This window comes from Urocitellus parryii, chromosome 16 (assembly GCF_045843805.1).
Source record: "Urocitellus parryii isolate mUroPar1 chromosome 16, mUroPar1.hap1, whole genome shotgun sequence".
NCBI lineage: Eukaryota > Metazoa > Chordata > Mammalia > Rodentia > Sciuridae > Urocitellus > Urocitellus parryii.
Genome location: NC_135546.1, coordinates 1,010,777 through 1,031,132, shown reverse-complemented (window position 1 = coordinate 1,031,132; position 20,356 = coordinate 1,010,777). Strand labels below are relative to the sequence as shown.

The window sequence follows — 20,356 nt, the reverse complement described above, 5'->3', positions numbered from 1 at the left end:
CATGGCCAAGCCCACCTCAGGAAACCCAGGGGCTGCAGGAGGTGAAGGGGTATCAGATGGCAAGGTCCCGGGGACCCAGCGTCATGGCCCCAAGTCCACTTAATGGAACACTGGGCATGCAGGATGTGGACAGATCAAAGCCCCCTGGTCTAACGTGCTTGGGAGACACTGTGAGTGAGTGAGTCATTGTCTGCAGGACGTCTAGGGACGGCACGAGGGCACTGTGCCGTTAAGCGTATCATTTCTTACAGGCAGCTTACCTACGCCTGTAGGAAACAGTCGCCTCGTTTCAAATGTCCTTCGATTCTCAGACCTTTTTCCCACCATGGCTGTCTCTGGGGAATGAGATCTTATGTGGCTAAGAAAATCTGATCACCTCTTTTCCAAAGGATTAATCTCCAGAAAACTTTTGGAAGGAATCTGGTTCTGCAATTTCATAATATAAAACTTCAAAAAGTTAAAATCAGCATACTACAGTCATACAGCCACCTCAATGTTTACCTCAGCTCAATTCACAGTAGCTAGACTGTGGAACCAGTCCAGGTGTCCCTCAGTAGACGAATGGATAAAGAAAATGTGGTATCTATACTCAACGGAATATTACTCAGCTTTAAAGAAGAGTGAAATGACGGCATTTGCCAGTCAATGGATAGAGCTGGAGAATATCATGCCAAGAGAAACAAGCCAGTCCCACAAAACCAAAGGCTGAACGCTTCCTCTAATGTGTGGATGCTAATTCACAATAAGGCGGGGGTCACTAGGGAAGAATAGCGCTACCTTAGGTTAGGCAGAGGGACGTGACAGAAGGGCAGAGGCGGGTGTCACCTTGGGGATTCTCCAAGTGCCCCTGTGGCTGGCCTGTCTCTGTGGCCCGGCTATCTCGCAGCTCTGTGTGGAGCCCTGGATGGCACAGGAGGCTGACCTCCCAGGTTTCCTAGGCAGCAAGGACTCAGGCCAGCCGCCCAGTCTCCCTGGGCCTGGGTTCCTGAGGAACAACGTGGAAATGACAGAAGGACGCTCCTCACAGGGCTGGAGTTAGAATCAAGCAGAATTAATGTAAGTGCAATTGATGTAATTACTGTAAGTTAGAATGAATGTACCTGCAAGAGCGGCACAGGGCGAGCCCAGGGAAAAAGCTAGCCATCGGGTCTAGTCATATCATCATGATTGGCATTGATCACACTCCACTGCTGTTTTAAACACTGAGATGGACACTCCTTTGTGGCATTATAACCCAATTAAAAACCATGGTGCATAACTTCCCAAGCCCCTTATAAATTTAACTTCCATTATGTATAATTTGCTTGGAAAATTTTTCCCTTAAATAAATAGATGTGTATTGAACTCACATGCTCTTGTTTATGAACCTTTGACTTGAACTTTTAGTTCTGAGAATCAAACTGGTGGTAACTGAAAAGCCACGTACTATGTCTTTAGTTGGTTTCCACCAACGATACTGACGAGGGTGCCAACCCTGCCCAGGCTGCAGAATAATGAAGTCACCATCAGAGGTCAACAGCACATTTCTTCAGAAGAGCGCTGGGTGGACGACGCAGACATCCTGCTTTTATGAGCCTTTATCAGTGACCATCGCATGATTTAACTCGGTGAGTGTGTGCTTGGCGGTTGTCAGTTGTCAGGTAACAGAATACCATCTTATAAACAGAGGCCGCTGAGTGGACATTTCTCCAAACAGACGTTATCCTTGTGAATCCATCGCTGAAACTGGGTCCCAGCAATTCTGTCCGGTCTTAAGTAAAATCTCATCTCAGGGTCTGGATCTTGAAGCAACCAGTACATGAAGACATTTAAGAGTCACCGCCGTTCCTCTGTCTTTGGAACTGCCATCGAGGGCAACTGACCTGTGGTTTTAGAGGGATGTGGACACTGGGAGACTGACCACTGGAAATGCACAAAGGGGAAGGTTGAGGACAGGGCTGGACGTGGGCAGCATGCTGCTGCTGTCCCAGAGGGAGCTGAGACGGGAGTCAGACTGGGTGTCCAGGAGAGGGGCAGTTCAGTATCTTGTGGTGGATTCACCACTGTGAGTCCTCGGTGGCTGCTCACAACAGTTGTCTGGAGAATGAAGTTGGGGAATGTGGACTGTCCGTCAGGCGACTCCAGCCATCGGTGAACAGCACTGCGGCATTTTAGGTCAGCGTGAGGGTGCCCTTGAGGGTGGGCACAGACTAGAAGGGCACACTCACACCCACCTTACAGAGCAGTGCTGATCTCCGGGCTGGGGTGGGGCGATTTTAACATGTGGGTGTGTGTCTGCGGTTCTCCAACTTCCCATAATGGTCCCACTTGTTAGTAGGTAAGACATGGACACGGCCCCTCAGTGAGCCCTGGAGGGAGCCAGGGCTTGTTCAAGGCACACAGGGCAGGTGACTTTCCATCCCTCACCACAGCCTCGTGAAGCACAGTGACTCTCACTTCCATTCTGCAGAGGATGAGCCTGAGCTCAGAAAGCACCTGTCTAAGGTCAGGCTGCGCGGGACAGGCACTTCTGAGATCCTACTCACGCCAAGCTGGTTCCTCAGTCCGTGATTTCAACTGCACTGAAACCGTGAACTCACACTTTGTATTCATTTTGCACGTAGAGATCCAGGCCACAGAGAAGTGGCACATGGCGCAGTGCAGACTTGCTCCTCGTGCCAGCTGACTCAGAGCCTTTGGGGAGTGGACGCTGTATAAAATGTAAACGGCTAGCCGGAGACTAAGAGTGCTCTTTATTTTGCTTGGAAGATGGAGACTACGGTCCTCTGGCTTGAACCAACCCACTAATGGGTATAGAGTTCCAAAAATCAAATAAACCTGCTCTGAGAATAAAGTATCCCTGCTATTTGGCTCCACTGCTCACAGACACATAGGGCCAAAGCCATTTCCCCCACTGAGCACGAACAATGCACTGCTCCCTGTGCCTGGAGTCCAAAACCTGAAGGCAGTTCCGCTTCTAGATCATTAGAGATAGAAATGAACTGGAGGCCAAGTGGAGGCTCTCAGCTCACAGCCCCAGAGCTTCCCTTGGCAAGGAACTCGGGGAACCAGGGTTGCTCTGTGGTGCTCGCTGGCTTCCGGGGCCAAGAGCCTCCTCCTGCCTTTGCAGGCCTCAGGGTGCCACATGGAAGGAGCTCCGAGTCACAGCACATGCCTCTCCACCTCAGCACCACGGACAGTGGCTGGGCCGCTCTGTGGAGGTATTGGAGGGACGCCCTGCACTGTAGGACACTCGGGAGCATTGCTGGCCTCTACCACTAACACTAGCAGCACTGCCCCGAGTTGGCAAATGTCTAGACCCCAAATGTCTCCAGGGGTTTCCAGAGGACTCCTGGGAGAACCGTCCCCCCGGAGAGGCACGGATCACGGCTCATACCCAAACCTGGCTTACCGTGTCCTTTTGGAAAGGGCTCCACAGTCCGCGGTCAGAATGGGCAGCGGCGTCTGCCACTGGAGCTTATCCTTCTGGCCGTGGTGGACTGGGCCAGGAGGACACACTGACCACGTTGGCCCATGGTATTCTGTCTTCTCAGAAAATGCATCTATGACCCAGGAACCAAGTCACATGTACTTGGGCCCTGGAGCAAGATGAGAGGGGTTCCAGGGAATGAAAGCCGGGTCCTTCCTCCACTTCTAAAGACAGCAGAAACCCAGATCCTGGAAGGGAATCCGGGGACCCGAAGAACGAGGCAAGCCGGTTAAACCAGCACATCCCAGAGCAAAGCAAGGGCAGCTGCCCGCCGATGCACGGTGCCGTGAAGTCTGGGGGATTTCCCTGACTGGTTCCCCGGGGTTCCTCTGTCCCCTTCCTACGTGCACCACGTGGCCCAGCTTCAGTGTGCATCTGTGTCCGACCCTCTCCTGATTCACGATGAGGGAGTGTGACACCTGCCAATCAACAGCTGGCCCTCCCCACCTCCGACGAGCAAGGAGGATGGGTCCTGGGCCAAGAGATGCAGGTTCTAAGTCCTGCTCCGTGACCCGTGCACAGGGCTCCTCGGAGTCCCGACCCTCCTCTGAATCAGGCTAGGTAACCATGGAGAGAGACCTGGGGTTCCCCCGAGCCACGGGCTCCCTGGTCGACTGCAGCACATTCCATTGCCTTAAGGGTGATGGTCAAGGCTGAAACCAGAGTCCCTTAAACTGGGCTCGAGTCAGGTGAGCTATGACCAACCAGAGGCCAGTGGCATGCTGTTGAACCCTGCCAGCCTCAGTTCTGTACGTTCAAAACCGGAGGGAAGGTGTATCTCCCCACGGCAGCCAGCCTCCAAGGTGACCCAGTGATCCTGCCTGCTGTCCCCAGGCCCTGGCAGCCCGTGCCCACACTGAACAGGGCTGATCAGCACAGCCAGAGGAGGTGCGGAAAGGAAGAGGTGGTGCTTGTGAGGCTTCTGAGGGACGCTGAGCTTCTGTGCTGCTGTCCTGGGCCTCGCTCCCAGGGGATGAGCCGCTGCGTTGTAAGGACACCATGCTCCTGTGGGAAGGCCCCCGTGCCAGTGGCCATGTCGGAAAGCCTTCCTAACACCTCTCAGCACCAGCCCAACCCTTGGATCTGGGCAGCAACCACACGGCGGACCCCAGCCAGAACCTCCCAGTGAAGTGGCTCTTCATCTGCCAAATCGCGGGGATGGTGTTTGCTGGTTGAAGCCACTAGATTTGGGGAAGTGTGTTACACAGACCGATGACGAAAACCCTGCTTTGTGGGATTCTGGGGGGATTAAATAACAGAACATAGCGTAGGGGAAGTGTTTATCAGGGAGCTAGATAGGCACTGAGCACTCAGGGAACTCTGCGTGGAAGTACCCCAAGCACCTCACCTGCTCATTAAACGCACATGAAAGAACGCTAGGCCTGCTGTCTGACCTGCTACCACATGGTCATTCTATGCAGCCCCAATCTAAAGTTATTTCCCCAACGAGCCAGACCCTCAAATTTAAGAACCCCCCAAAACATTCCTTTAGTTCTGTCTTTAAAAAAAGCCAAAATAGAGATATTTGAAAACCCCAAAGCCATATGTCTTAGTTCATTTTTGTGGTGCTATGACAGAGTACCTGAGGCTGGTAATTTATAATGAACAGAGTTGTACTGGCTCCCAGTTCTGGACTGGGAAGTCCAAGACCGGCCATCAGCAGCTACAGAGGCCCTTCTTGCGGCTTCCTCACGTGGTGGAGACAGGACAGGAGGGCACCAGGGGCGGGGTTCGCCCTCTCATGACCACCTGTACTCCTGGGGGTGAAGGCTCCGCGGCTCAGTCACCTCCGGGAGGTCGCCTCCCAACACCATCGCGGAGCCAACCCAACTGTAACTTGAGCGTTGGTGGGGACCACGTTGGGACCTAGCAGGAAACTGGAAGTCCCCCTGAGGGCCGCATCAGGACAACACTCTGGCACTCAGCCCCTGGACGCATCATCCTGACCCACACTGGGTTCAACCAGGACATCCACCGTGTCCCCGGCGCCTGGAGGGACACCCAGAGAGAGCGGCAGGCCAAGGACTCACCGTCCACGCAGGAGGGCCGGTTCCTCGTGGTCCCCGCCACCTTCCCGGGCAGGCAGGAGCACTTGACGGTCTGCGAGCGCTCCTCGATGCGGTTCTTGTTGCAGCACCTGTGCGCGGCGATCACTTCACAGGTCCCTCCTTCTGGCAAGAGAGGAAGCGGGGCACTGGTTAGAGCAGGCTGTGGCTTGTGTGGCACCGGGGACAGGGAAGTCCCAGGGGAGCCCCCCCTCCGCCGACAGCCTGTGCGGGAGAAGACGGGTTCCGGGTGCAGTGAACAGCCCCCGAGGAGCCGCAGTCGCGGGTGGTGTGTGCTGAGCGGCCGCTAAAACCCCAACCTGAGCGCGTTTCATTTTGGGAGCTTGGGCCTGTGCCGTCTTTGCATTTAGGATTCCCTGGGCTCCTGCGAGTGACAAGCCACTGTCACTTCAGAGATACAGCACTGGGAACGGCCCAGAAGCAGCTCCCTCCTGCGACCTGCCCACTCTCAAAGGGACTGACAGCAGCCTCTGGCCAGGAGTCCTTTTCCAAACCCAGACCTCACCCTGGACGGGAGGAAGGCAAGCGGGAGAAACGGGAATGTGCCTTACGGGGCCTCCAGCACGCGGCCCCAGGCCATGACTTCCCTCGACTCCCACAGCCCTGCCAGGCCACCCTCGTCCAGCACAGGCCACCTGCACGTGGCCCTCTGCCAGGTCCTGAGCCGTGCCACTGGGCCTCGGTGGAGGGCACCCAGGCTGGTCTTTGTGACCGGCAGGAGATCAGCAAAGCCAGATCTCAGGAGTTACCAGGTGACCAGAGACTAGGAGTCCGCCCTCCCCACATCGAGTCCTGAATTCAGCATGGTTTTCATTTGACCAGCGTGAGTTCATGACCCTTAGGATTCTAAGCATTTGGGATCCAGTTGGCAGAAGCTCAGCAACAATTTGTTAAATAACCACAACATACAAATGACCATGAGGGACATGTGCACAATCTGCATTCATAGGGAAGTGTGCACAATCCGCATTCATAGTGACGTGTGCACAGTCTGCATTCATAGGGACGTGTGCACAGTCTGCATTCATAGTGACGTGTGCACAGTCTGCATTCACAGGGACGTGTGCACATGCACACTTAGGAAGGGGAGGAGGGTGGAGAAGACTAGGACACAGCCCCCTCCTGCCCTGCAGAGCTCATGCTGCAGCTGGTGCTTCTCCACGTGCCCCCAGTCACCCTGGGGGACTGTTCGGATGGTCTTCATGGGTGGGGTGCGGCTGCCTACGTAGGTGAAGAGCAAAGGGCACAGTGCCCAGGACAGTCCCCACAAGAAAGTGAATATCAGTTGTGTCCACACGGAAACTCCAGCCTAGCGGGCAGACCGTGCGGTCTCCGGCTTTGGGAGGACAAGCCCCCTGCCCCACCCCCTGCCATGGAGGGAAGATGCAGCTTTCAGACCAGCTTGGGTCTGCGATTCAGCGTCTCCTGCTTGTCCTTGTCTGTAAAGTAGGAATGACAATAAAGCCTGCAGCACAGGGCTGTGGGCGTGGGCACCAAGGGCACAGGGAGTCCAGAGGGTACCCTCTGCTGGCTCAGGGTCAAGGCACCCAGCCAGCCTGCCAGCCTGGCCAGCCAGTGACCACCTCTGCACAGGGCTGCGGATAGCCCAGCTGGGGCAGGAGCTCCGTGGCTCTGCTGGAATGAGTGAAGGAACAGGAGGGTCCACTGAGTTAACACCAGGAGGCCAGCAGTGGCTCTGCAGACAGGCGGGATGCAGCCCTCTGCTTGCCCAGGAATCGGGGGATTGAAAGGGCCTGGCCAGGTGCTGGCGGGGGAGCATTTAGCTACCGCCTGTCCTAGGTGCTAAGACACTTTCCATTTTAGAGGTTTTAGACTTTTCAGAAATCTGTGAAGAGAGTCCTGAGGCCCCAACATCAGGCTCCAGCTGTGTCCTGTGACGACGCGGGCACCAGCAGCTTCGGGAGCTGCATCTGCTGCAGGGGAGTGGCGTTCAGGCCCGACAGCTAACTAGAGCCCAGATGTGGCCCAGGTTTCCCGGGTCTCCTACCCCCAGGGCCACCTCCCAAGGCCGTGTGCAGGAGGCCTGGAGAAGAGCCAGGTGGCCGTTGCAAGATGCTGAGCAGGAGGGAAGAAGGCCTCCCCTCTCCAGGACAACACGGGCTTGGGGCGAAGGCAACGAGGCCAGCCACAGACCACACCCAACCCAGACGCCATGGCCACGCTACCTACTGTCCCGTCCAGAGCCACCTCCAGCTAGTTCTTCAGGCCACGAAGTGCCACTAATCCTAAAGCCACCGCTTGGCTAGTACAAGACCACAGCACATTCGTGGCTGAAGGCAGCACCAGGCAGGTGACCACCCCAGGATGACTCTCGTGTCTTATTTGACTCACACTCAAGTGAGCAGTCACAGGGCCACAGCCACTCCCTCACCTGGGTGGCCACCTGGAGATACATCCTGTGGATAACCCGACGGCCCCTGGAGCCCCGCTGGTCCCTCATAGCGCTGCTGTGGACGAGCCGCCGGAGCAACTCCGTGGATGCCCCGTCCAGGGGGGATGAAGTGCTCCCTGGTGCTGCACAGTGCACCGGGCCCTTTGCCTGAGTTAGTTACAAACGACCCAGCAACTTCCAGGGCATGGCCCTGTTGTCATGAGAAGTAGGAGGACCTGCCCAGAGCCAGACACTGTGACTCCAGTCTCCGGAATCCATAGCTCAGGGCTCTGCGTCTTGCCAGAGCAGCCGTTGCTGGTGAACAGAGCCCTTCCGGGGGGTCTGACTGCTGCTTAGCATGGTCAGCCAACCTGGTGTCCCCCTGCCCCTTGTCCCCCTGGGCCTGGCCCCATGCTACTGCTTTCCTGTCCCCCCCGGGGACCTGGCCACCTGGCTGGCCTTCATGATGCACCAGGCCCCGTCCCTGGGACAGCACCCTGGCAGATCTCTGGCTCACTCTGTGTCCTCGTCTTTGCTCACGCTTTGTCAGAGGCTCACTCGATGGCTCTGCTTAAAATAAGTCACCGCTGCCACGTGTGACCTGCGTCCCCTCCCTCGCCCCTTCCAGAGCACCTGTGGCTTTGAAGTACAGTATGTGACGTATCTGTGGCCCCCACTGGAATGCAAAGTCCCCAAGGTCGGGGCTGCGGTCATTTTATGTCTGGCATAGAAGTCACCAGGCTTAGAAGACCTGCTCACCCACATTCCCTTGATCTTCCAGACCACGTGAAGTGAGAGACGCTGTCCACGCTTTCTACCAAGGTGCAGACTGAGGGCCATGACACAGCCATACACCAAGGGTGACAATGACGGCATTCAAGACCCATTCACATGTGCCCCTGGGCCTACAGCACAGAAGGCACACCCTACCCTTCCACTTTCTCTGTGCTCACGAGAGCCCAGTGAGAGTCAGAGAACTCCGTTTCTCAGAAAGGCTACTGAGATGGAGAGTGACTTTTGGATGTAGGAAGCACCCACAGGGCCCCCGACCCCATGGACAGTCTTCCCTCACACCATCCTGGCAAACAGGCCGCCATTTCTCCAAAGAGGGCAGGGGGCTCGATGACTGCAAATCCACGAGTGGTGCACCTTGGTGGAGCCTGTGCATCCAGCCCAAGACCCAGGCTCCCCTTCCTGGGGCTCAGGGATGGTGCAGTCGCACACAAGCTGGGGGACGCTGTGCCGAGTAGCAGCCTCCTGTGGGCTCCGCAAGTCGGACTGTGGCTTCAGCCGAGCAGCAGGCTCCTGTGGCCTCTGCAAGTCGGACTGTGGCTTCAGCCAAGCAGCAGCCTCCTGTGGCCTCCGCAAGTCGGACTGTGGCTTCAGCCGAGCAGCAGGCTCCTGTGGCCTCCGCAAGTCGGACTGTGGCTTCAGCCGAGTAGCAGCCTCCTGTGGCCTCTGTAAGTTGGACGGTGGCTTCAGCCGAGTAGCAGGCTCCTGTGGCCTCTGCAAGTCGGACGGTGGCTTCAGCCAAGTAGCAGGCTCCTGTGGCCTCTGTAAGTTGGACGGTGGCTTTAGCCGAGTAGCAGGCTCCTGTGGCCTCTGTAAGTCGGACGGTGGCTTCAGCCGAGTAGCAGGCTCCTGTGGCCTCTGTAAGTTGGACGGTAGCTTCAGCCGAGTAGCAGGCTCCTGTGGCCTCTGTAAGTCGGACTGTGGCTTCAGCCGAGCAGCAGGCTCCTGTGGCCTCTGTAAGTCGGACTGTGGCTTCAGCCGAGTAGCAGGCTCCTGTGGCCTCTGTAAGTCGGACTGTGGCTTCAGCCGAGCAGCAGGCTCCTGTGGCCTCTGTAAGTCGGACTGTGGCTTCAGCCGAGTAGCAGGCTCCTGTGGCCTCTGTAAGTCAGACTATGGCTTCAGTTACGCCTGCCGCCTGGGAACATGGAGTCCGAGTCTGGGCTGGTCTCCGGGGGACCCAGGTGCTCCATTTAGGAGTACTGATTCCCCCCTCCTGCCCACTTCTCATTCCCAAGGTTTGCTTCTCTGAGTGACCAGCTGCCAGCGATTGCAGCCATCGGGTCTTTCGATCCACCGGCCATGGCCACTTGTCTTGTGGGGACACGGGGAGCGTCTGAGACCTTGACGGTGGGAAGCTCACTGACTCTGCAGCCTGGCCCTCAGGTTCTGGGCTGCGGGCTCTGAGGGCCATCTGGGGGCTCAGCTGCCGTCACTGCAGGAAGGAGGCCGCTCCTCTGGCCACTTTAGTTTCAACATTCGGCGCAGTGATCTCCTCTTCAAGGTACTCCTCTGATAGGGGAAGTGAGAACCACTGTACTTACCTGATTATCGCCTCCCGAAAGCTCATGGTCAGTGACAGGGGTGTGATGGATGGTGGACGGCCCATTGGGCAGAATGAAAAATTAATAGGAAACCCGCCACGGGTTTTCGTGTCATCAAACGATAGGAGCGTAACACAGAAGGGTGCGTGTTTTGGGTGGAGAAGAGTAAAACAAGCTTGTGAAATGCAGTCCCCAAACATTTCTTGGTGGCTTTTTTAAAAAAAAATTTCTATCAGGAGTCCATGTTTACTTTGGCCCACACAAGACACAGTGAGAAGTAGATCAGATTCTAAGGGAATAAGATCTGAGTTTCTATTACCACCACAGAGAAAGAATCCGTCAACGCCACAGATGTGACCGTCAAACCTTAGCCAGTGTCCCCAGCCACCAGACATGGGGCTGGGAACGGAAATGCTCCCAGACCCGCCCCAATACCGGGGAGAAGTGAGGATGGCCGCCAGTCTTTCTGGAAACTAGGACCTGTCCCTTTTAACCTTTTATTTGCATTTCAAGGCTTACCCAGTCAACTGAACTTTCAGACCTAAATGCCAAGGTTGTTTCAAAATCATAACAATAATATTTGTCATGTAAATGCCTTTTGGACTTCTCCTCAGTGCCAGTGCCAATCCACTTCTGAATTCCATCTCCATCCAGGTTGGAATGATTTCAAGGTGATCTACGGCGGCTCCAAGCAGAGTCATTTTAGCGCTCGGGAAATTGAGCTTCGCGTTTTTGCTTATGGATCATCTGGGAAAATGCCCTCCTCTGGATCCCGCCCAGCACCCATACATCCAGCAAAGAAGACAGGGGAGGTGACCTATTAACCAGTGCCAGGGGATGGGTGCAAAAGCAATCGGCCTGAACCCTGTCCATGCTACCCAGACACGAGGGTGAAGTATGGGTGAGAAGTTAGCCTCCGATGGGAAACCCAGCTCCGTAATGTGCCCCTTCCTCCTTCCCCTAGAACACGCCCTGCAGTCTCCAGGGACACCTGGTGTCTCACCACTGTCCCCTACATGTACCAGTTCCCCTACTGTCTTCTTCCAGCCTGTGGGAGCTCTGCGGACACGTCAGGAATTCCCAAAGGGTGGGGGGAGCATTCCAAGACTGCCCCACAGCAGCGGCTCTCTCTAGTGGGAGAAGCACCCACCATAGCTCCCGGTGATGGTTCCGCTTTCCAGGCTCACGCCTCACTGTCCGGCCCTGCCCAAGCGCGCCAAGGCAGGGAAGGTGAATCCCGAGGACACTGCAGGTGGGTGGACAAAGCTGAAGGCTGGTGCACAGCCAGAGTCTGCCCCAGACGAGGAGGAACAGCAGACCCCCACCAACGGGACCCTTCTGGGCTGCAAACTGGGTCAACGGTTGTTGAGAACGGGCCCCGTGGGAAGTCACTGGTGTCTGCTCCTCTTCATCCGCAGGAAGTCTGCCTTCAGTCCTCCTTGGTGCTGATGGGTTCCTGTCCCAGACCAGGCACAGCCAACAATGAGAAATTGTCCCAACCGCGGGTTTCCTGGAGAAGAAGGAGATGGAGGGGACAGGAGTCGCTGTGTGGAGGGGGCTCTGTCGGCGCGAATGGTGAGAGGGCTGTGCGCCTCCTTCGCGTCTCCTCCGGGGGTCTCCTCCCTGTTGTAGGACCCCAGTCCTCACAGTTCTCCCATGAGGACGTGCATCCTGCACAATTTGGATGTGCCCCGAGGACCAGGGGAGTGGGCTCTGGGTTCCGCCAGCCTGTCCCCAGCACTGATCTGGTCCACACATGCTTGCTGGACCAGCTTCTTCCTCGTAGAGTATCTTCCAACCCCGACTCCGGTTCTCTTAGGGAGCCTGACTTCTCTCTTGCAGCGTGACCCCTAACTGGAATCGCTGGCTCTTCTCCTGCCCTCCGGGTTGTCCGGCTGCTCCATGAAGAAGGCAGGGACCACGTCCTCCGTTCGGCTCCACGTGAGGCCTGGCCTAACACAGGTACCGAGGCCTGTGCTGCGTGACGGAATGAGACGGAGAGAGTCTGGGGAGGAGGAAGGGACGGGGTGTGGAGGAGAGACAGAGAAGGAAGACAGAAGCGCATGCACCAACCCTGTTCGGGGGACTTTCACTGAACATCCCTCATGTGGTCCTTTTCCAGGACGGACTCTAAGGATCCTTGTGGCTTGTGCAAAGTGACCTTCCAATACACTTGGAAAAACCAACTTGGAACTTCGCTTGGGGTTGGTCAAAATGCACAAAAGAAAGCGTTTCATCCTCAGTGAAATGACTTAGAAGGGGAATAGCAATCAAGACGAGTCTAGGGGAACTTGGGTCCTCATTAGTAGGCGAGTCAAGGACATTGTTTACAGTGACAGGCGCTTCTGGAAGGAATGAATAAAACATGGATTAAGGAGCGTCAAGACTGTTCCCGTTCCTGCATTTCCATTTGCGGCAAACGGCCCCTTTCCTTACAAGCTGAACTCGCAAGGAGAAAGCGCAGGTTTTGGGGGCTCTCATTGGCAGGACTTCTTGATGGAGTCCATAAAAATAGCTCTCTTAGAGCCCACTGTGGCGGACGTCGGAAATGCACGGTTAGGACTGTATGAAGGGCGCTCCGTTGACCCAGTGGACTGGAAGGACGTTCCTAGTGAATGACTGACAAGAGAGACACTAATGGTCCTCTAAGCAGCTCTGGAGGAGGAGGGCAGAATGGCTGCTTGATGTGTTCATGCTCAGGATGAAACACACACCCACCCTCTCCCCAGGCTCCAGGTGTGCAGGAGGCAGCACCCGCGGGAAAGGGGCAGCCACCCCCTGGACGGCCGTGTCGGAGGAGGAGACCACTGGCCGAGAGCACAGGTTCCAGAGCTGGGCCAGGACCCGAGTGGGGGCCTGTGTTACCTCTTAATCCCGCACCTCAGGTTTCTCATCTGCGGGATGTGGACGAGGGCCTCGCCTTTCCGGAGTCATTCTGAAGCTCTGGGTATGCGAGTTAAGTAAGTCCACGCACCGCCATTCTACTAACGCTGGGCCCAGAGGACATGCTGGAAACTGCTCAGTTACCAACGCCACTGGGATCACCTGAGCTACCGGAGGGAGATCACGCCTGCATTCCCTCCTCACCAACACACACCATTCCTCACACCTGTAGGCCTACTCTCATCCCAGGCCAGGGTTGGGTGACCGCGCCCAGACCTCCGAATCCCTGACATCAAGGTGCTAACTAAGTCAATGCCACATCACTCAGCTCTCACCCTCCGGATGGCTCCATAAGTTTTTAAAGAACGAAACGGGTCTGTTCATGGGATTTGTTGACACTGCTGCGGGAATGATCTTCAGTACCTGCTGTACCACGTGGAAGGGAATGGGACGCGACGATGCCCAGTAGGCTCATAAGAAGAACATCCAGTTCCTTCATCGCTCTTCAACCCTACAGAGCTGTTCCCCTCTCCAGCGAGGCCTCAGAGCACCAGGGATGGGACCCCGGTGATGCGGTGGCCATGCAGGACCTCTGTGTTCTCTGCAGGTCAGCCTGACAAGGTCTGCTGAAATCAGGCTGTGAATACAACCCAGCCACCCGTCTGTCTGGTCTTTGCTCCAAAATATACTTGTCTGATCTATTCTTGCCTTTAAATCACTGAAAATTAAAGCAATCTTAGAAACACCTCGCTGTCTAGGAGGGAGCCGTCCAGAGGCTGGGCGGCTGCTGAAACAACTGGAGAGGAGCTTCCGCCTCCACGGAGCATTTGCCCGATGTCCATGCTAGTCCCAGGAAACTGACTGACCACACCTGAGCCCTGCTTCCGTGGGCCATGTTCTAAATAAATGCGTCACATTCTACCGCTGCGTCTTGGACACGGCAAAATGAGCTCAGGCTCAGAAACGTAGGCATGTCCACCACTGCTCTCCGGGGCACCATGTGCTCATCCCCAATCTCCCTGGGATCCTCCACCCCAGCAAAATCAAGCTCCTCGGTCCAACTCCCCACAGCGGACCAGGCTGTCCTTCTTCACCCCCAGCCTTCCACCAGGCTGGGAACGGCATGGAAACACACTCTACAAAGGAGACAGGCAGCCCTACTTTATATGCACAACTCTTCTGGCTATGTTAATTTTCTTACACTTCTGAGAAGCAGTGACAGGAGAGGTTGAATCTATTAATATTGAAATCATATTTCAAATAATCAGCATCGCTTGGGCTATTAGCTGTGTGACTTGGGGCAAGCTGGGACCTCAAAGCCCTGCTCCTCGTAAGTAAAGTGCCTAAGTGCGAGAGGTGCCGTGAGCACTGGAGGGTGTGGGTGGACAGCAAGACCACCACACGGAGCACCGCAGGTGTGCCGCAGGTGTGCCGGCGCTGAGGGCCGCGATTCTTGTGAGTATCATGAAGGTGAAACCAATTTCAAAGACTGCAGTGGAGAAGGTGCATCCGATGTGAGTGTTGGGTGGAAGGACAGCATCCTGAGCGCACTCAGCACCCAGCACTGGGACCCTGCTGTCACTACGTGGACGGTCCCCTTGCTGTATTCAACCCTTCCCTTAGTTTTGCTCTGTGCCTCCTCCTGGCCTGACTGAGTGGCACCCAAGCACAGATGCTTGCCAAGAAGGAAGCTCAACGATAATTACAAACTTTAGAAAATCATCTTTACGAGAGGTTCTCCTACTCTCCATGGTGTCCGTCAGAGGATGTCAGAGGGACACTGTGATTGTGCACAAACTCACTTATGAACATATACGAGTCCAGCCAGCAATGCCTCTAAGTCCATCACCTGGGAACCATGCCACTTGGTGACATTTTTTCCTCCACCTAAATGAATCTCATGCCGGGGAACCACACTCCCGAGCCGCCTTGCAACGATGAGATGAAGACCACGTCTCTGGAGACTGGGGACAGGGGGCTGCAATGTGCGGCTGCTCAGGTCAGCGGGATGCCCATCTGTGGGGCCCCTGGCCGGCCACAAACTGACCCTGACCACAAGGCCTTCCTGGGGCATCCGTGAGAAAACTACATGCAAACCCAGCACTGGCGTGACTCCCGTCCATGGGCGACTTGCTGGCCACCTGCAAGTGCATCACTGATTTTTCTGTAGATCTGCACTGAGACTAGTGTTGTGCTTATGTCCACCAAAGTCTGCCTCCGAGGGTTGGTGAGGAAGTGGTCTCTGAGCGGTCAATGGCCAGGCTCTTCAGGCTCACCAGGTCTTGTGGGGTAGAAGCTAAGAGCACAGTGTTTGAGGCTGACCTGGGAGTCAGCTGACCAGGGGTCAATGCTGTCTCCTCCCTTTGTTGGCTGTTGGTCTCTAGAGAAGCATCTTCACTTTCCACCTTGGTTTCCTCATCTGTGATGGTAGACAACCCTCGTGAGGCCTAGTGAGGGGACGGACTGAAGGATGTGTGTGTAGACGCCAGCTTCTGGTACCGTGGCTGCCCTGACTGTTAGGGGTGTTGGCCTCCCAGGCCCCCGGACGCCCCTCCCTGTCCAGGCCGACTGGGGCTTCTAGCCCAGGTGGGAGGGCGCCACGGATCCATGGCTGGTCCACTGGGTGCTAATGGAATTGACGTGTCACCGCTGTGCTGTGATCCAGTTGCCCGGGTGACACCTCTGGGGATCTTTTCCTGCTGCTGCGGCGGCCAGCAGTACTTTCGACCGGAGGTCAGTGAGCCTTTTCTATAAAGGTCCAGCTCTAAATCTTTTCAGGTCTCTGGGGCTCTGGTCAGGGTGACTGCCAAACTCAGCCATGAGAACAACGCGTCAACCAGTGGGCGGGGCTGTGTGGCCGTAGAGTGTCATCGGTGGAAAATGCCACTAGAATTTCAGGCAACTTTGCCGTGTCCTAAGCAGTCCCCCCTCAGAGTTCCTCCAGTGTCTCCAGAAAGTAAAGGCCACTCTTAGCTTTTGGAACCTGGGAACCTGGTGGCGAGCCAGATTTCTCCTGCCGGCGACAGTGTCCCCATCTCTGCTTTGGATGGCAGCAGCAGAAGTTCTTGCCCCGGAGAAACCCAGACCCACAGCCTCCCTGTGTGATCACAAGGCGCATGTCACAGGACCACAGACCACGGACGAAAGCTCGGTGGTGAGCCAGGGAGACGTGGGGTGCTTCCTGCAGTAACATACGGATCGACCCATCTATCGTCATTTTTTATGGTGATGAGGGGAAGGGGTGCCTGATGCCCTGCAGGATGCTTCTACAACTTCTCCAATAGTTAAGCTAAAACGAGGACCGGGTGAGCCGTGTCCAGGGGTCACACCTGGTGAAACAGTCTCAAGTCCTCGCCTCTCAGGATGCTCTCCATGAGATGGTCAGCTAGGCGGCTGCCTCCGCACGCACGCCGCGCCCAAGCCAAGAGCCTGGCCCCGCCATCTCCGTATTTTATTGGTCGAGCTGAGAGGCAATAGTAAAAGTCTCTATTTATTTATATGGTGAGATTGTGCTTCGCACCCCTAGCCAGAGAATTCAGGAAGCACACATTTAGGAGGGAGAAGGCAAACAGAAACCCTGATTTGTGTCACACGGTACAGAAGTCATTAGCTGTGACTCAGGTAGAAAACTTATTACTGCTCTTTTTGACAGTGATGACAATTTAATAGTATTTGACTCTGCCGAGTGGCACGCAGCATCCGGAGGCAATGAAGGAGACTGTTTGTCAAGATGATGAACAAGGCGCATTCCTCTTGGCGGCATGGGTGTGATCTGAAGTCTAAGGCCACCAGAATGCTCCCAGTCTAGCCACCACGCAGATGCTACATGGCCTGGGACCATCTGTGCTTAAAGTGAGCTTCCCACACAGGACGCTCCCTGAGCGGGTCGGGGAAATAGGCACGTCCGCAGGAGCTGGTGAGCGCCGGGCGAAGGGGACCGCGGGGTGGAGGGCACATGGGAATGACGGGAGACGCTCTGCCTTCTGGGAACCTCACGCACACGCAGCGCTCCCTTTGCCTTCTGGGGGCAGCCACTGTGAAGCAGGCTGGCGGGGCGTGGGGGCAAGTGTGCCCCGGGAAGGTGGTGAGAAGGCTTCCAAGGTGTGTCCTCCATGCCGTCAGCACTCATAGACGTCCCTGTCCTCTGCGTCCCGTGGACCGTGTGTGTGTGCCCACCCTGCCGATGGTCCACTCGTACCAGGGCTGGTTCTGCTGTCTCAGGGGACTCGGTCGCCTCTCATCTCCTTTCCAGGTCATGAAGTTGGAGCGGTACCCATCTGAAGCCTGTTCCAAGAGTCGGTACAATGCAGAGACCTGGCCGTGTCCATGGCCCCCCTTCTGTGACCACGTGGACAGGCCATGCCCAATGCTCCATCTTCAGTGACCTCGTGGTTGGACCAGGTCCATCACACCTTCTCTAGTCCATGAGGTAGTTACAAGGTCTAGCGTCTAACCCTAGTGATCCGTGGTGAGATCCAAGTGCAGGTCTGTTCTTGGTGAAATACGATTCTTGGTGTCACCGATGAGGGGATCTGTGTCTGGAGCTGGCCCCCATCTTAATGTCACAGTGGGAAACCAAAAGCATGCCTGTGAATGGAGGGACCTACTGCCCGTGCTGCTAGATGCCGCTGTGCCTGAAGCTGGAGGGTGAAGGGCAGTCCCAAGTGCTGTGCTTCCCGATTCAGCTGAAGTCGATTGCTCTCCCTCCATATGTGACAGTAGCCTCTCCCAGGCACTCAGAGAGGGTCTCCTGGGCCCCTTGCAGCCCTGGATGAACACCGACTCAGTTCTTATCAGCAGGCAAGACACAGACCTGCCGAGGCCACCTAAGTCCTGACACAGACCTGCCGAGGCCACCTAAATCCTGACACAGACCTGCCGAGGCCACCTAAGTCCTGACACAGACCTGCCGAGGCCACCTAAGTCCTGACACAGACCTGCCGAGGCCACCTAAGTCCTGACACAGACCTGCCGAGGCCACCTAAGTCCTGACACAGCTCCTGCCCCTTCCTGTTCACCACTTCTGAAACACAGGCTGGATGGCGGGAGCTGGAGGAGCCGTTTCCTGTCAGTGAGGGGAAGGACAGACGGAAAGGATTGCAGAGACTTTACCCTCGGGAGTGACAGGGCCACTGTCCCCAACCTCAGAGGTTCTGCTGTGTAAGAAGAGTCAAGAGCCTCTCAACCTAATCAAACCACCGTGAGTTAATTGATTGCAATCAGGCACGACTGTGATACAGGGGCACAGGTGGGACTTCGATATTGTGAAATATGGAGGTGAAAGCCGTGGATGAAGGGTCTGGCTCCAGAGAGCAGAGATACAGGGAGGAAAGGCCTGGGTCGAAGCAGAACGTAGCAGGTGTCTGGAGAGAGCAGAGGCCTGTCCCGGGGGACTCTGAGGAGTCCACTGCCACAGGCCGAGAAGACGTATCACTCTGGAGGGATCCGACCCCGTATGATCTGCTCTGGTGATGGATGGGCATTTCTGGGAGGAAGGGCGGCCAGGCAGGTGCCAAGGTGGCCCCACGTCCAGGCCCTGGGTGACCCTTCTTTTCAAGGGACAGCAGGACTGCGACTTGCTTCCAGCTACCAGAACCCAGTGGTGGTGTGGGGTGAACCCTCACAGTCAGACGACGCCACGGGACGAGGCTGGTGTGCCACCATCCAGGACCACACGGTGCCTCTGCAGCCACAGCTGGTGCCGGCCGGCCCCCACGGACGCTCCGCTGTGGGCACTACAGGACCGGGCCTTGGACTCCAAGAGTCCTGAGTGGCCCCTGGCCAGCCACCAGCAAGACAACAGGAAGTCAGTCCCAGGGTCTCAGGAGAGGGAATCTAACAGCCATTGAGGGACCTGGGAGTGAATATGTCCCCTCTGGGCATGTGACAAGACCATAGCCAGGTGCACCTGTACCGCAGCCCAGAGGGACTCCAAGCAGAGGTCACTCAAGCCACGAACAGCCTCCACGTGCCAGGGCACGAGGGTATTTCAAGATGCTAGGTCCACGGGCAACAATGTAGCTAATATGTAATGTTAATGTAACATAAAATGGTCCCCAAAGTCTGTCATCTTGATACTTGTGAGAGACCCTGGGTTTCATGTGCTCCACGTGGCTCTGCTGAGTCTCACAGCGCAGACTCGGTTTCTAGAGGCTCTGTGACCCTAGGGTAATCTGGTGGGTTCCAGCTGGAACCTCAGCTCTGTGTTGTACTACTGGAAGGGACGGGGATGGTTGAATGAGGGCATGCATGAAGCATTTCACACCAAGCCCACGACTGGGCCTCAGTTCTGTTCCCACGCTGCTACTGATTTTTCCTATCCATCGCTACAGATGAATGGGACCTTATCATGCTGATATGCACAGGGACCTGCAAACGTGGTCGGCTATGTTTGAATTTGCTGAGAGCAATTGGGACCGAGAGTCCAGTGGACGCTGAATTCCTCAGGCTCTACTGCAGGCAAAGGCCTAGCAACCGAGGGTTAGACCCTGAGCTGAACGGACAGCCAATGGGATGGCTGAGCCCCCGCTGTGCTAAGAGCCCCCAGATGGCAGAGGTGAGAGACGGCAAGATGTACAGCCCAGTCTCCTGGGCTCCGCAATCCGCCACATGTGGGTTCCAGTCCCAGCTGTGCAGCCCTGAAGTCGTGCAAGATGGATACGGAGTCTCCACGTCCCTGTTCTGTAAAGGGGGGTTATAAGACACCTCTCCAGAAGATTCTCTCCTGAAGAGTCAGAGGAGTGATACACATGAACCACCCCCCCACTAGCTGGTGCAGTCGGTGAAACTCGGTTGTCATCGCCTTCGATGTCTCACTCACACCGGCCGTCCTGAATCAACCAGATCAGCTCTAAAGTGACAATAAATCAGACCTTCACATTTTGATTGCCACCAATATTGATCGACCGTCATTGGAACAATGCAGAGACGATGCAAACTGATGGAGTAACGCGGATGTTAAGTGGGTTAGACAGGATGAGAGAGAGTTTCCTACTTAGTCGAAAACATGTTAAGTCTAAAACACTAAATCTGCTCCTGTATTTAAGTCACAATTAAAGAAGGAGTTACTCTGCAGTGAGGTGCCCATAAGAAAATGTCCCTTCTCCCTAGGTGGAGGACAGTGTGGCAGAAGCATCTGTCCAGGGATGGTCCAGGAGCAGAATGTGGGACACATCCGGGCCCGTCAATGGCCACAGTGAAATGAACTAGAAAC

General features: G+C 55.9%; 1 protein-coding gene across 1 annotated transcript in view; it reads right to left on the bottom strand.

The window, feature by feature from the left end:
- Positions 1-20,356, bottom strand: part of Tafa1 (TAFA chemokine like family member 1) — a 601,800-nt gene that overhangs the window by 80,814 nt on the left and 500,630 nt on the right. The window contains exon 3 of the mRNA XM_026392697.2: positions 5,500-5,640. Within this exon, the coding sequence (XP_026248482.1) occupies positions 5,500-5,640 (141 nt within the window). The remainder of the gene's footprint in view (positions 1-5,499; positions 5,641-20,356) is intronic.